General features: G+C 40.5%; 1 protein-coding gene across 1 annotated transcript; it reads left to right on the top strand.

The window, feature by feature from the left end:
- The first annotated feature begins 42 nt into the window (after positions 1 to 42).
- On the top strand, positions 43 to 17,530 carry ccdc24 (coiled-coil domain containing 24). The gene is made up of 9 exons (XM_068571283.1): positions 43 to 177; positions 1,003 to 1,163; positions 5,843 to 6,027; positions 9,295 to 9,402; positions 9,490 to 9,594; positions 10,940 to 10,994; positions 15,554 to 15,617; positions 16,112 to 16,223; positions 16,505 to 17,530. Exons 2-9 carry the CDS (start codon positions 1,014 to 1,016, stop codon positions 17,406 to 17,408), a joined length of 1,683 nt encoding a protein of 560 aa, XP_068427384.1. The 5' UTR covers positions 43 to 177; positions 1,003 to 1,013; the 3' UTR covers positions 17,409 to 17,530.
- Positions 17,531 to 17,548: the final 18 nt, after the last annotated feature.

Raw genomic sequence — 17,548 nt, 5'->3', positions numbered from 1 at the left:
TGTGTTACAGTGTGTCATTCTGTATTGCGTTTTTGCAAAAAGAAAAAAAACAACAACAAACGGGATGATTGTTGGAGAGAGAACAAGTCATGAAGAACTGGAAAACTCAACTGTTGACAGATCTCGCGATATCTCCCCGTAGCAACTGGAATGTTTCCCCTGGATACTATAGCTGAGGTGAGCGTTTTTTTCACTCTTTAACAACACAGATAACACACTTATGAGATGGCTAAGTGTTATATCATTCATCGCTAGTGTTAGAAGTAAACTATGTCAACCACTTCATGCTGGTGAAATATTTGGTAATGCTCTTCGGGCTTGTTCCAGGATGGACAGGCCCCTCTCAGACGGCTAACGTTGCTAGCATCAGCCAGCTAACAACAGAGTTGTGGGCAGAGCAAGAGGGAACATAAGTAACTTAACAAAGTTAGTTTAGGTTGTATTCCAACCAGCAGCTCCATGCAATGACCAGTTTCATACCCATCAACCTTAGTGCCTTGCCTCAGTGGTGGAAGAAGTCTTCAGGTCCCAGAAATACTCACAAACGAATACAAATTGTCACTTAATCAGCTCAAGGTGCAGAGCTGCCACAGTCTATGGGCGCTAAAGTTATTTTTGGAAAAGCAAGTAGGTAAGAAAAAAATACCTCTTTGATTCTTAGAGGGAATTGAAGTGTTATAAGCAAGATATACATTTTTTTCTGAAGCATCTTGAGTAACAAAGAATAGAGTAGAGTTTATAAAGGAATAGCAATGCTATTTTAAAAGATGAATACCTGTTTGGGAAGTAAAACTTTAATCTCCATTACAAGGAAATATTGCTCTCAATAGATGGGGTAAAAAGTACAATATTTTCCTCTGAAATGCAGGAGGTGAAGTAGTGAAATGAAACAATCATACTCAAGTGAAGTAGACATTTCTAATAATTGTACTTTAGTACACTATTTGAGTAGCTATACAGTTACATTGTACAACAGCTTCCCACTGTTACTTCCCTTTATAGATACTATTCCTATGCAGTCTCTGGATGGAACCCAGCTATGGTGCCCTGGCCAGTCCCTGTGGAGCCTGATCACTGAACATGTTCCTGGGTTCGAGCTGCCAAAGATCCACACAGCTCTGGGCTACTCTCTGGTTGACATGTATACAGAGGTGCACAGTGAGGTGAGCGTGTTGTCATGACTGCAATATCTAGTTACATTTGACATGCATGCCTTTTATTTGGAGCATTCCTTTTCAGGTTCAGCGGGTGAAGCGTTTTTTTTACACTTCATGTTTTATTGGTTCAAAGAATACAACCGCACCATCTACAAGAATTTCCTTTTCAGCTCAGTTTCAGGGGGAATCAAAACAGTGCTCAGCTAAGCATTCCCGAACCAAAGACTTTAGGAACTGCTGTGTGAGGTTGTGTAAGTAGGTTTGGCTGTGTTAAATCTTTAATTCCCAGACTCCCTAATAAAGTTAAATGTGGGTTAACCTGCACTGTGTTGCAGTGAAGTCCAAATGTGAGCCAAGCAGACAGAGATCAATATTTACTCAAGGTTAGCTAAACTCTCTGCCCTGAAACCCATTGCATGGTAAGCACTCAGCTTTGGCAAAAGGACCCCATCCAAGAAAGACTTGCTGGTTAATTTGAAACATCCCCAGCTAAGGTGGAGTGGCACACGCCTCACTCAGTAAGCCATTTTAAGACTAGAATGAGTCTCTATGGTCATGAATCAGTAATACAAAATATAATCAAACTGTAAAAAACAGGACTTCAGTAATTGCTGTTGTTTGATGTGATGATTAATCATATTGTATATTCTGATTGTGTTAAAATCAATCCAGGGCTTCAACTTTATTATTATTTCCACTGTGGATTTATTGAAAACATTTTCTAATCTAATGTCCTATTTTGTCCAACCATCAATCCAAAAACTGAATATGTTGAATAAACTATGAAAGCAGAGAAAAATGACCTAAATGAATGAAACTACAGCTTTATTAAAACTCATCTGATTAGTCGATCAACTGATCTAAATTGCTACTACATGAAACTCAAAACATTACAGTACATTTGAACGTGGCTCAGTGGTTTAGCGAAATGGGAGGGAAGGCGATCGAGTCTACTGAGGGAACATTCCTTTAAAGCTGAATTACATAAGAGAGGTCATGCCATGTGCACTTAAGACCAAGTCTGTAGCTGCAGATTTCACACAGATACAAAGCTTTGCTCTTATCAGCAATTTCTGTTGGCTATGGAAGACTCTGTATTTGCTGTTTTCTTTCTCAAACTGTGTACTTTATATTAGAGATTCAAAAAAATGGGTTCTTTGGTACTCTTTTAAAGGGTCTGCAAAGATATTTTGCTCTACATATCAATATAAAAGATTGCGAATATCTACAGGTGGGCATCATTTGCAGCAATAAAATGAGCATATTGTGTCCAAAACTTAAAAAACGAAGGCTTATAAAAACTGTTCAAATGCAATTTGAAGAAAATCAGCCTTGGTTTTAAAGTATATAAGTGGTATTGGCATTTATTGGTATTTATTCAACCTTTATTCATCCAGGATAACCCCAATGAAATTTAAAAACTCTTTTACAAGGGGGTCCTGGTCCAGATGGCAGCATATAAAAAACACACAAAAACACAGATGACAGACTTAAAAAGCAGCAAAAAATTAAACGCAACAGAAAAAAATCACATAAAAGAGACGACAGACAATAAACAAACCATCAAATCAAAGAATTAAGATTTTTACATTGCAAATCTCCCCCCTGCGGGACTAAAAAGGGATTATCTCATCCTATTTTACCATGATTCAAATGTAATGTCTTTCTGTTTATCACTATGAAATAAGTCTGAAGTATTTAGTTTGGAAAGTTTGAAAAAACAAATACTTCCAATGGCATCTAAGGGTGCAAATGGAAAGTGTGGCCTACAAAAGTTTAGAAACTTTGTTCTATAACCCGGCCTCTCTCCCTCTCTCTGTCTTCCATCTGTCATCTCTGCCTTTCTCTCCTATCTTTAGCTTTCTTCTAGCTTTTCTCTTTTGAGTGTTCAATATTTAAATTTTCCCATCTGGAGATGATATCAGCCTGCAGTGATCCAACAGGCAGAAAAACACGTGGACAAAGTCTGTTTCAGCTTTCAAGCTGTACCATGTAGATGCTGACCACATGGTATTTTTATGACAGCTAACATTTGAAAATCACATGTGACAACTGCAAAACACTTTTTACATGGAGGCATGCAAGACTCCCTCTTTTCTACACACACACACACACACACACACACACACACACACACACACACACACACACACACACACACACACACACACACACACACACAGGCATGCACCCTCATATACTCATATTTCATTCCCATAAAAATTATAACATAAAACGTCTTTGTTACAATTGAATCACTATACAAAGAAGCATTAAGCCAAAAAATCTAACCATAATGATGCAGAGTAATTCAGACACAGTATCATCTGTATGCACACACACACACACACACACACATGCACTTATACACAAGAGGCCCAGCAAGCTGAGTCAGGGGGTCGGTGTAACAGGGTTAAAGAGGCTAATCCTCAACTATTGGTAAGACCGTTAGCAACACATATTCTTTGACTCGATTGTGTATCTGTCTGCGTAGAGGAAATAGATGTGTCCGTGCATGTGTCGCATGTGTGAGACTTTCGGTATTTCTCTGATGTTTCAGTTCGGTGTATGCAGCGGCTGGCTGTGAAGCCCTCAGACGGAAAGAAAGACTTAGGCTGAGAGCTTTAAGAAATTTCGGGGCAAAAAAAGAAAATAACCAAAACAAAGCACAGAGCACCTCATTCAACTTCAACTGGTGCAAGCAGGTTTTCTTCAGTTATTACGAATTCTGCAGGGTGGCTCTCTCCCTTTCCTCTTTGTTTAATGTCTGCGTCTGCTTGTCCCCATGTCTTTCTATTTCATCCCTCTTCTGTCCCTGTCTGTTTCTCCTTCAGCCATGTAATGAATTCCATCCCTCAGTGAGCCACTGTGAAAAGTAATAGTTGATTCTGCAGGCGACTCCTCCATTCCTCAACACCACCATTCCTTCCTCCATCAAGGTCTCCTTTGTCTCCGGCGGTTAGATCAGAGGGAACATTAGCCTCTCTTTTTGAGTCTCTCTACAAGGCCAATCTCTCTGTACCTCCCTCTACACTCTCACTACTTCCTCTCTACTCTGAATGAAAATGAGGTCTTTAAGTTAAATGTATTCTAAACCCCAATTTGAATAATTCAACATAATAACCTCTAGTAGGATTTTTTTAACTGACAGATTTGAACAGCGCTCCCTTAAAATAGCTCCTGGATGAGATAAACAGTCTCACAGCAGAGGGAGGAGGTGTGTGTATGTGTGTGTGTGGGTGGGTGAGGGTGTTAGCTTGTGAGCCATGAATCCTGTGATAGAAAAACCCCAACACCTGAAGACAGACAGAGGAAGACGGTATGAGTGAAAAGGGTTGTGCACGTGTGTGTGCACGTGTGTGTGTGTGTGTGTGTGTGTGTATGTGTGTGTGTGTGCTGGTATGTGAGTGGGCACACAAAGGCACACGTGCAAAGACCAGAAGCAATCGGTGTGTTTCGTATCCCTCACGGATTCCTTTTGAAGTCTCTGACTGCAACATGAGTGAAATGATTGGCCAGCAACAGGTGTGGAGGTGGTAATGGTAACCAGACTTCACTGAGATATATCCGCACAAGCATTCACACACTACATCTTTTTGTTATGCTTAGGCTGGTACAATGTGGTTAAATTATGAAGATTTTCTTTTCAGTAAAGATTTCTGTGAAGATGCAGAAAACAAGCTGCCGAGTGTAAACCCGAACCTGCTGTACGGCCCCGAGAGCTCAGCCCTTCTCTCGGCTCACAGAGGAAGTCAGGCGCATAGACTGACCTTTCCCACATTCCCAATTCTTTGATCTGTAGTGATTATCCTACTGTGGCAAAATTACAAGAACTAACATGGCCAAAGTGCATCATGCTCAGTCTGTGCCACATGTAGTGAAGTGTTACACCTGCTGACGTAATATAGTGGAATAGCATGTTAGCATGGTGGGCTGGTTTGAGCATGTTATGGGTTAACAACAGTAATTTGTGAGAGTGAAGCTGTTTTTTTGCATTTTCACCAAACTGTATTGGTTCAAAAAATGTTTCTTCCAGATTGTATGGTACTCTGTATCGTTTCCTTTTACAAGACAATGTTCAATCTTATCGCAGTTTACAGAAAACAATGTCTTCTCTTGCCCAGGCTCTGGAAATGTTTTCACTAACAAAAAGTGAGGAGAAAAATGACGATATTTTCAACTCATATATTTTCAACAGTTTACCTAATCATGGAGAAATTCACGCTAGCCTTTTTTCTATGACACAGTAAAAGCAGAATATCAACCAACAACTTAGTCAACACTCCTTCCTAGTCCTATATAAACAATGTAGTTTATTTAGGTTGGAGGAATCCTGCATTCACAGTATAACTGTTGTTTATTTTTCATAGTCATTTTTTGAACTATATTATCCTCCACAGCCTTCCCTTAGATGTTAAAAATTCCTGCTATCTTCCTCTGTCAGGTAGGCTGTCAGGTGAGTCGCTGGATGACGGATGTCTGCATCACTGCTTGCAGCATATCGCAAACAGGAATGTCCACTCTGCTTGAAAAGAGTGAATCTGTTTTCATTTATCATTAACATCCCTTGGTGCAGGATCATAAACTGTCAGCTGGGAATGAAGTCTTTTAAATATCCTGTTCGTGATACATTATTGTATGCCTAATCCCCTCGCTCATCATAATAACAATGATAATATTTGCAGGCGGAGATGTGGTATAAGATGTGGCGAGAGAGCCAGCAATGGAACAGTAGCAGCAGAGCAGGGACCCCACTCCCACGTCAGCAGGCCTCCCACCTCGCCGACCCCCCCGCAGTCAAAGAGCTGGTGAGAGCCGAGGTCAAGATGCTCCTGCAGACTCTTAGAGAGAGAGCCAGCGAGGAGGGGAGGTAGGTGTCAGAGCTCACGCACATGTATCTACTTCACTGGGCATTATTAGTGTGTTATTGAAAGTAATATTGTTGCCTCCTTGTACAACACAGGGGAATAATTCATTAAAGACACTCTGTTGCTCAGAGTAATGCAATAAATGTGATTTTGGTATAAATTAGAAGAACCATGACACAAATTATGTCTCTTTTGTATATTTATTATTTCCTATATATATATATATATATATATATATATATATATATATATATATATATATATATATATATATATATATATATATACATACACATATACATATAGGCCATTTCAGAAAAAATATAATAGACAGACTTGTTACCATTGTGAAAAAGTAATTTTACAAACCATCAACACAAATATCAACATTCACCACTGATTGACAAATAATATGGTTTTCCCACAGTAGTAAGCAGCTTTAGTTTATCCCATTGCAGGTTACATTATCTCAAAAACGTTATGTTATCAAACACAATTTGTCAGACAATTCTGGTGAACTTGATGATGACTGTTGAAATTACATTTTTTTGAACTATGTTGTCAGGATATATACTTTTTCAACATTACCTCAAAATTCAAAGGAAATGGTTGGACAGCTGGCTTGATGTGGCAGTTTACATCCACTTTTAAACATTCATTTGCATTCAATAAATGCAATTTCCCTCAATCTAATTTCGTAGTGTGAGGTTCACACAGTCCTGGTCCTGGGCCTGAATGAAACACAACACTTAAGATGAGGCCCTCACCCTCTCAGTGTCATTTTTCACCCAACAAAGAGTGCCATAAAACATTATGTTGTGTTCCCACGTCAGTTACAAATGGGATGGAAAGCAGAGGAACAAAGGTTTTTTACGTAGGGATGTTGCGAACTGGTTTGGGAATGGTGTAACAATGGGACAATTATGGGATGGAAACTCCAATGCATTCCACCCCAAATGCCAAAACAACACTACATATTAAAGGCCCAGCTAGCTTTATTGGATTTAATCTATGTTTTGCTTTTTACCTTGAATGGGAAGCTAAATACTTATCTTCAAATTGTAAAGAGTGTATAACAATGTGTAAAAGCAACCTTTATTCGGTTGTTTGTTTGAGACTGAAGATAATTCGGGGATGGGACTGGGAGATCGCAATAAAGCTTAGTACTTTGTGTCTGCTTTTTATGAGGAACATTAGGGAGTTATAAGCTCCTCAAGAGGTCATGATAAAACTTTCTAATTGCTGTTTGGTTTTTAATTTCCACAGCTAATCTTACAGCGTCGGTAAGGGATAAGCGTCTAGCATTTGGCAATTTAATGACATGTATTAAGATACTCTGAAGAATGTCATAAAAACTGTTAGCAGGATAATATTGGTTAGACGCTGTCCTGCAGTCTTACATTGTAAACATAAAGGTCTTGTTTATCTAGTTCATAAATCAAACATGTTTTTGTGGGGTGAAGTGTGTGTGAGAGTCTGAGCTAGTAACTCTCCCAGCAACCAGCTAGCCGCTGCCAGGAATGTTTCCCTGAGTCACTTTTTAGAGAAAAGCACAACGTAAGAAGGATTGTTCTCTGTTTTTGTGACAAACCATTTATTGCCTGTCAATTTGTCGTCTTTCTTTTAATTCTGATTTACTCTTTTTTTTCTGTGTCCATTTATGTTGTGTCGTTAATCTAGGCTGCTCTCTCTCGTGTGAGTTTTGTGTGTCTGTGTTTCTGCTTTTTCTGTTTACGCCATCCTCTCCTGTCCTCTGTTTGGAACCACCGATTTGAGCTTTTTTGGTCGGATTGGATCAAGGGGGTGGACCAACCAACGTTGCATCCCTATAGACCACAAACGGCTACAGCGTTGTTGTGTGTGTATTTACGAAAAAGCAACATTATTGTAAAGCGTAGCCCCCTGCACAGTTCATGCATGCATTCCATGCATCAAAGGAAATACATGTATGATGTATCTCTGATGCTTATAATGACAGCCCAGTTGACAGGTATTTGTTTTTAAGTAATCATACAGCTGTGTCAGGATGACATCAAGGCCTGATGTTTTAGCTGACAATCTAATATCTGTAAGGCCACATGCCTGATGCCCAAAACAGCAGTGCGTCTTATTAAAGTGTCGCTGAGCGTGACCTGAGTCCTATACTAGCTTGCACATCTCAAGTCACTCTTGTAAAGTGCTGCAAGCGGGATGTAAATGGATTACAAAACAATAGTGCATTGTTATTGGCTGTGTACGAGCACCACCAAACACAGAGTGTGCCAGCACACATCGCTTTCCCTCTTTGAAGTTGACTTTGGTCCACTTGTAGACCTTGATGCATGGTAGGCTACTTACTGTGTGTGAGGTTGTGCGTGTGCTCCACAGCCCTCTGTGAGTTCAATTTAAGGCACTTTGTGGGCATAAAACTGTTGAAATTATTGCCAAAGCATAAAGATAGAGACCAGCATCGTTCTCTCTCGCTCATACTCTCTGCTGGAAATTGTTTTGTTTGTGCGTTTGTATGTAGGCAGATGATTTTAACGTGATTCATCAGACATGTTAGCCAAGAACAGCAACAAACTAATTTGCTCAAGCCACATCAAGGGGAAAATTGTAGAATAGCTCTCATCCAACCATTAAACCACCTTTAAACTATTTGTGAGCGTGAAGATGGGTGTGTACCTTGTAAAAGTCAGCACACTGATTTATCTTATTGGCCTCCTCCTGTGTGGTCCTGAAGGCCAAGCCATCCACCCACATTCACCTCCATTACATTGTCTGGGTGGCTAAAAATACTTATTTTCCCTCACATAGGGACGATAAAATGACGCCGAACTGACCGGGCTGTCCCCCCCTGTCTGCTGCAGCCTTCACCATCTGCTTGTTTCTTTTCCTCCCATGGACCATTCAGAAAATAGAATGTTGCTGCTGTTGATCTTTTCCTTTCTGGATCAAAAAAGGAGACGATAATTATTGTAAAATGAGCCCAGCTCTGATAACACAGTTGTACTATCTTCATGGGACGGAAATCCCCATCAGATCACCATGCATGAAGACAGAATGTGACCTCTGTTCAGGCTTCCAGTAAATTCAATCAAGGGGGTTCACTCGCTCAATCTGTATTTGTGTAGCAGTTTGCATTCTATGTTAGTGTAATTCAATGATGAAAGTGAAATAACAAAATAGATAATATGCATTACAAACTTTAGAAATAAGAATACAAGAAAGACATCTATATTATTCCAAATCAAAAACCCAAACTAACATAAACAACGTTGTCGCTGTAGAGTTGCTGAGGAGCTCTTGTTTCGGTACAAACCTGAGACAGTGGACTATGCCCTGAGTCACCTTGACAGCTGTTACAGAAACCCTAGGGATACTGAGAGCGGAAGCAGGTAAGTAACACTGCTACAACAGAGCTTTAATATTTTATGAAATGATACAGTGATTTTAAATCTCGCCTCTTCTCTTTCCTCCTTCAGACCGAGCTCCCGCTGTTCAGTCCAGTCCAATGCTGAAGATGAGATTGAGGCAACGAGAGACAAGCTGAATGTCACAGACATTGACCAGGTGGTGGATCGCCTCAGGTGAGTTGCACAGAGCAGTCCTAACCTTTTTGATTTGTGACTATGTAGGCCCACTGGGACTGAATTTTTGAGGTGAATTAAAAAAAAAAAAAATCTCTGTTTATAAAATATTGACTGATGAAAATCAAATAACACAAAGTCGTGAGGGGATTTTTCCTTTTGATGTGAAATATTGGTAAACTAAACACGCTTTTATGCTGCATAATTTAGTTGAATCACTCCATGAATGGTCAGGATGGGACTGCCTGTGTGGTCCTGACCCACCAGGTGGGGAACAACCATCATAGTGGATTAACCTGGATGACAACAGGACATTCAGTGTATACATACTGAGTAAACAACACGTCACACAAAAATCATGTCTTGTGTGGACCACCATGCAGATCCTGTGTTTGTGTGTGTGTTATTTTCTTTGTGGTGTAGATTAATTTGTTATAATTGCATAATTAAAATGTGCTCTGTGAGTCTGTAAGTCTGTAAGCTTTCTACTTTTTTCCCCTCAACCTCCTTGTGGCTTCTGTCGCTTCCCTCCCTCCTTTGCGCTGCATCCTTCTTTTCCCTCCTCCATCCCTCACTTTGAGGCCCACAAGGCAACACAATCACCCCCCCCCCACCCACCCTCCTTCCTATCTCCCTCTCCTTCTCTGTTCCTCTGTCTCGTTCTCTCTCTCCCACTCTTTCCCATTTCCTGACTCGACCAGAACAAAAGGCTCCATTGTCAAAAAATGGATCCCAGAGCGGGCAGAAGTTTCTTTTTCATTTGAAAGCAGTGCATAACGTATACTATGGTTATGTAACGAAAGAAGGAGAATGTGTGGTGGGAGAGAGAGAGGGAGGGAAAGGAAAAATAGGACACTCTATCCTCTGTATCGTTATGGAAGCTGCAAAAAATAAACACACCAAGTGCACCTATTGCGTTGTCACTGACTCGGGTGTGTTAATTAAGTTGTTCCCTTTTGCTGATCCATCCAGCTGTGTGTGCCTCTCCACAGTATACTTGTCAGATCCTGCATAAATCTGTACCATTTAGCAAATGGTACAGGATGTAATATCAATAGTTATTAATTATGTAGAAGCATTTTTACAGTTTTACCACATTTAACCAAACACGCCACAGCTATCATAACTATAAACCTCATCTTTTGACTAAGGTGTTTGGCTCGGTGTGTGTGTTATGACGATGCACAGATTCCACTTTGACCTAGATTTAGTTTTTTGGTTCAATGTTTTCTTTTTAATGAAAAACAACTGGAGTACTCACGATAAACATCAGGGCTTTATTTCTGTCTGTCTGTCTGTCTGTCTGTCTGTCTCTCTCTCTCTCTCTCTCTCTCTCTCTCTCTAGGTCTTTCCTGATGGAAGAATGTGAAGCATTGAACAGACTGGTGAAACATTTTAAGGTAAGAATAACAGGATGAAAACAGCCAATACTGATCCAAATCCTACAATTATTTATGAGCAAAATATTGATAATATTAACTCTATTGATTCCTTGTATTGAGGCAGCTGTGCCCAGATTTTACAATCAGTATTCCTACAGTAAAACCTTGTAACCATTATGTCCCACTGCACTTGTAAGTCTGGGTATCCTACTTGTATTACACTATGTACATTAGGACGTTTTTTTTTTCGGGCAAAAGTTGATATGATTTTACCCTTCTATGTCCCTGAAACTTTACATAAAAAACTAAATACTGTTTTTCTCCCTCATTTCACCAAAATGAAACATTCCAGCTGTCCTGTGCATCATTTTGAAAATTCAGACAAACGGTTTTAGGATTCAACTCAGGCAATATCAGTTCCAGCTGTTTGATGCAATTTGCAAAATTAGTTTATACATAACTACAAAGTTGTTGAACACACTGAATTTGCATGTGTGTGCGCGTGCATGCACGTGCGTGCACACAATGTGACTGCACACAGGAAACCTGCGAGGGCTTGTTGTTACTAAAAACGGAGACATTTAAACAGAGAAACAAATAAACACATATGGATGCCGAGTCTGGCTCCACTGCCATGCTTGTCTGGCATTATGACAGAACCTGAGTGTGTTAGTCAGAGGCTGAGAGACTTTTCTGCAGACCAGATGTGGGCGTTATCTCTATTTACCCGCTGTGTGTGTGTGTCCATATGCCTGGAAGTCTCTGTGTGTTTCAGATGCTTGTTAAGAGCCGAATGTGAATATGGTGTGTCACTAGACATTGTGAGATTGTGTGAGATTGTCATAATTAGCATATGAATTACGGCCAAAAATGTGTTGACCTTCGACCACCAAATCCCAATCAGTTCAACCTTGAGTGCAAGTGTGTACGTTTGTACTTTATTTAAAAGGTCTGCTCAAGGCGTTCCTCAGATATCGCCAGAACGGAACGGACATGAGGTCACAGTGACCTCGACCTTTGACATCTGAAGTCGGAACGGTTCATCCTTACATCCAGGTGGACATTTCTGTCAAATTTCAAAGAAATTCCCTTCTGCCGTTCCGGACGGACAACCCGAAAACAAAAGGCCTCCGCGGGGTCATGAACACAAAGTGAAAGTGATTGTAGGAGAGTGAGGAAAGGAAATGATTAGAATAACCTTTCCAGACCCAAGGCTCTGCTGTTCCAGTCTGAAAAGTGCAATGTGAGAGATCTGTCCAGAATTTTATTTTAAAGCATTACTGTATCTGGGTTCTCTTATGAAAGCGGGGAGGTAAGATGAAAAAGCAGGTCGTTTTGTTATTTAATCCAATGGACAAACTATCAAAGAAGCACATTAATTAGTTAGTTGCACAGTAAACAAAGATAGCTCACATAAACTCGAGGTCGATGCTGATTATTTATATATATATATATATATATATATATATATATATATATATATATATATATATATATATAATGAGGATGATTATATACATAATAATAAAAAAATTTCCTACGTATGACCTAGTAGGAGTAGTAGTAGGCCCCAGTTTTTCTGGTTCATGTGTTTCACACATTATACCTTTTAAAGTCCTGAGGGTGTGAGGCTAATAGAGAGACTTTTCTTGGTTGTCATGAGGTATTTAAACCGCAGAGGCATTTAAATATCTCTCTCAAAAGAATCCTGCGGTAAAAGCAGAAATGTGACACTTTCCCTGTAAAGAAGCTGTCTCCTCAAGTGAAGGGCTGCTGTCTGGTGCGTCGGCAGCTGAGATGAAGCCGTGGCTCAGGTGGCACTGTGCTCTCATGGCATGAGCTTATTGTGCGATGATGTTGATGCTGTGTGTGCGGTACAAGGCATCCTTGTCTGACGGGCTGTGATAACTCATCGGTTCTTGGAGGGAACTACACTTTAGTCAACCAATAGGATCTTCTGTGTGATCTTTAGATTTTACTTTCACACAAATCGTTGTTGTTTCATCTGCAAATGTGTGTATGAGTCATGCCTTCAGTTCAAGGTTTCATTTCGCTGCTCAGACAATCATGCAGAATGATATACTACAGAGGTAGCGAAACTCCACGGTCTGCGGTTTTTACTTTTTTCCTCTAACGACAAAACCAAACGCCTTCTTTTGCTGCCACAGGCAAAGAATAATGAGCATACGAGAAATTTTAATTAGGCTTTAGATTGGAAGGTTTTAACAAGATATTATGCTGGAAAATACTCAGAATTTCCAACTCAACTCATATTTTAGATCATAATAGATAACATCCATTTTGTAATATTTCAAGGTCGGTCATAATTAGCCTCGTCTGTTGCTGTTTTTGTGAGGAAAATATGTTAAATGTCAAGAAATATCTTGTGACGGTGTTTGCCTGTAATCTGTGCTGTACATTATGTGAAGTCAAGATACTTAGTTTCGTACTTGAGGACTCTCATGATTTTCTCATTACCATCATGATTGTTGCAGCTGGAATTACTATTGATTTGGGGTCGTTCCATGCAGTTAAATTGTATTTTTTTTTTTTAATGGGTATTGAATGAAGCTAAATCAGATATTTAGAGGCATGATACGGTGTGATCGAAGCGTAAAATGTGTCCTAAACACAACTGTAATGAAGACCCGCCTTGGTTCAGCAGCAGCCCAGGAGAAGCTTCCAAGTCCAAAGATATACTGCACAGTCTTCATTGTTACAACCTGAAGTGATTACTGATGCTTTACGTATTAATTCACTGTAACTATTAATAACTGAGTGGTGGACACTACTTAGTGGGTTAGACCCATGAAAGCTTTCCGAAAGCAACATTGAGCTCTTTCCATCATTCGATATTCTTCCCAACATGTCTAGCGTCCCCGTAAATTAAGTCATTTTTTGTCTCGCAGTTCTACACCAGCACATTTTTCAGTCCTGCATGTTCTTGTCTTATTCAAAGTATGTGATGGCTTTGGGCCAGAAGACTCATCTCTGTTATCTTATATGTTTGGGATGTATATTCTATAGCTGAGTTTCTTTCATGGTTTCCCCTTGCTATTGGTGCTCTATATAACTTATATAACTTACTAACGTATATGCCTTATGTTCTGCCTATCTTGATTATAGTGCATATGATGTGGATTTATACCTTTTTAAGGCATTCTGAATGCTTTCACAGACACGTCGGCCTCATCATCGGTGCTGCAACGGTCCTCATGCTGGGATGTTTGTTGTGGGTCAGGAATTTGTGACAGGAGTCAGCAGGGATGATCTTGTTTCGTCTAAAATACATACGCTAACCCCACTCAATACAACATCTAAACGAGACAAGAGGTATATTTTTCAGGCAGGATATTGAAGGTTTTTATGCTGGCCGACCTGCCAGATCAAACTCAGCCAGCATGGTTCCAGAAGTACAGCAAAACAGATGGCAGCCATCAGTAGCTGGTTTCAGATAGATTTTGAAGCAGGAATGGGGACCCTTGTTTTCCTGTGTCTGGTGCTGCATCATCTGAGGGAAATGCGGTCTATGCTGGCTGTGCAGATGTGGATTTGGGTTCTCAAGATTCATGTTTGAGAATCATGAAAGTAACAAGCTTTCCTAAAATATGAGCAAGTTAGCGCCACGGTAATGGTTTCAAACCCCACATGGACCACAAAGCCTATTTTCAGAGTGTGTGTGTGTGTGTGTGTGTGTGTGTGTGTGTGTGTGTGTGTGTTTGTGTTTGTGTGTTTCTGCATTAGAGTTGTTGCCGATTTCAGCCACTTCGTTGTCAGAGACACCAGACTTACTTTGTCTGCAGCTGTGAAAGACAAGACACTAGGAGGTTTTGGGTTTGAATCAGACCAAAAATATATGTTTTAATTGTCAGTCTCCAGGCCCGTGGGGTATGTTTGTGTGTGTGTGTGTGTGTGCTTGTGTGTGTGTGTGTGCTTGTGTGTGTGTGTGTTAGTATAATGGACGATACAAGTCTGTGGTTGCTAGACTTTCCATTAGTGTGTGTGCTGAGTAGAGAAGGCTGCCAGTCACTCATAACAAGTACAGGAACACGTACTTCTCAATCATGGGCACACACACACACACACACACACACACACACACACACACACACACACACACACACACACACACACACACACACACATTTGCACTGGATATAGATATTTGAGGCCAAATTATGATGGAAGACTGCTGCTCAATCGTTTAGTGGTCTCTCTCTCTCTCTCTCTCTCTCTCTCTCTCTCTCTCTCTCTCTCTCTCTCTCTCTCTCTCTCTCTAACACACACTCACACACACAAACACTTACACACACACACACACACAGACACACACACACTTACATTCCTTTTTCTCCCTCTGTTATTTCTCTCCATTTTCCTTGTTCCTTTGCTATTTCCAAAGGCACATGCTTTCTTAAACATGGTAAATACATTCACCTCCTATTTTTCCACATCCACTACTGTCACTAGAGGCTAAGTGTGTTCAAGTTTGTCCCGTATCACATTAAACACCTTCAAACTGCATGATTAAACATAAGCATTGCTTCTTTCTGTTCTGTGATTTGTGTTTCTTGAAGGGAAATATCAAACAAAGGTGGCAGAGTCCATGTGAAGTTGATAAGTTAGAACCTTCGCTTGCGGGTGAGTCCATATTCCAACATGTTGGTGTTTTGCTGCCATCTGGTGGCACATTGTTATTACTGACTTCTCTTTTTTCCTCACGTGCCATTTAATCTGTAGTACGATGAATACATTTACAAATGAAATGTGAATGATGATAGTTATAGCCATCCTCAATAAGCTTGTGAAACTCATTCTATAACTTTTATTAATTAATGAAGAAAAAAAACAGTTTAGGGACTCCAGCCAAGTCCACATACTAAGGGCCAAATTAAAGTCCAGAGAGGACCAGAGAGCAGTCTGGGTAAATCAGCAATTGCATTTATATTCAGAATGATAATGAGTACCTGCTTCTTTCGTTTACTCTCAGTGATTATTATCTATTGATGGTTTTCTGTTTCTGAGATTGTGTTTTAATTATACTTCAGAAGTCATACTTTCAGTATTTTTTTAGACTTTTTTTCAAGTCTCATTACTGTTGTATTTACTTTGTATTTGTCTTTATCTATGTGCAGAGTTGAAAGAGCTGAGAGGAGCTATACAAATGGACTTGGAGCTTTACCCTTCATCGCTCGCTGCTTCACCGACAGCTTCTTCCCCTTTGAAGGAATTAAAAAGCAGGTCCAGGTCAGTCCCCAGTTTAGTAATAGCAGAAAGCCATTATTTTATTTGAGCATTTATGATATAAATAATAACATAAATACAGATTAAATGAAAAAGAGAATGACAGGACTTAACAAAATGTATATATTAATAATAATGTGTGCCTTCTCATTCGATTCCAGCTTTTTCAATGTTGCCATTGATTTATAAAACAAACACATCGATTCAACTGCATTCTTCTTTTAGTTGTCTTCCAGCAGGAAATGTTTCTCAATCTGATTCTCACTCTGATTCCTTTCCCCCAGACTGTCAGCGGGACAAAGGGTTTCTGATGAGACTCTCCAATCTTTAAGCAGGAATTCAGTCTTCAGACCACACCCACCACCTCCTCTGAGCCATCCTAAACCCAGGCCCCCGCCGGGCGCTCCCCCTAGCCAGGCCTCGGCATCAGTTAAAGCAACACATAGCTCCTCGCTGTCGAGGATTTATGGACAGCTCAGAAGCACATCAGCCTCCACTGGGCCGAGGAAAACACAAGCACCTATCTGCAACAGGATCACCACTTCGGTGCATGCGAACCACCACTTCAACACTTCACTTCCAGGGCCTGACCGTGACAATATGATAGTCCAAACTGTTCACACAGTGAACATGCTTTCTCAAGAGCAAGATAGTGCCGCTCTCTGCCGCAGGCCCCCGACTTCTGGTCCGTGTTTGCAAGCGAAAACGCAGAGAAACTCACCCATCCACGAAAGTCCCCTGTCGTCTCATCGCAGTATACATGGCTCGAGCATTGAGTGTGATTTGGAGCAAAAAAGCAGCCCTTTCTGGAGGTCACGAAACATCATCGCTGCCCCCTCATCATCTCGCTGTGAAACAGGCAGTTACAGCAGCAATAGTGCTGACCACTCTGTGTCAACGACTGGGACACGAAATGGGCGACAGAATAGTACCTGCGGAAGTAGTTTAGTGGCAACAACAGTGCAGACGGATGGTGAAAGAAGTAGTCCTCTTGGGAAAGATGTCACCCATCAGCGAAGCCTCGTAGCCACATGCACCCATCCAGCACCTGTAACGATAAATAGACAATTATTTACTTCCCCCAAAAGACCACTTGAGAGCATCACAAGTCAGGAAAAAGTTGTCCAAGAGACAGAGCTGGAGTTTAAGATTCATCATCCAGTCCCTCCTCCCAGGGTGTCAACTTAAAGTCAGCCAGAGCAGACAGCTGATGCTGAAGATAGTCTGCTATCTTTTGCAGGATACATAAAACGGATCTATTCTATTGTCTTTTTTGAGATTATACACAATTAAACATACTGTATCCTTGACATGTCTTTCTTTCTGCA

This window comes from Clinocottus analis, unplaced genomic scaffold (genome assembly GCF_023055335.1).
Source record: "Clinocottus analis isolate CAN_PGR_092001 unplaced genomic scaffold, fCliAna1.0.p SCAF_11, whole genome shotgun sequence".
NCBI classification, from domain to species: Eukaryota; Metazoa; Chordata; class Actinopteri; order Perciformes; family Cottidae; genus Clinocottus; species Clinocottus analis.
The sequence above is the reverse complement of the archived record's forward strand: the minus strand, read 5'-3'. Positions and strand labels throughout refer to the sequence as shown.

What these genes read in the sequence shown, in the direction of transcription:
- ccdc24 (XM_068571283.1), top strand. Translation starts at nt 1,014, where the DNA reads ATGCAGTCTCTGGATGGAACCCAGCTATGGTGCCCTGGCCAGTCCCTG. An exon ending in AGAGCCAGCGAGGAGGGGAG is followed by an intron (nt 6,028 to 9,294) that starts GTAGGTGTCAGA and finishes TTGTCGCTGTAG; the next exon opens with AGTTGCTGAGGAGCTCTTGT. An exon ending in GACTGGTGAAACATTTTAAG is followed by an intron (nt 10,995 to 15,553) that starts GTAAGAATAACA and finishes TGTTTCTTGAAG; the next exon opens with GGAAATATCAAACAAAGGTG.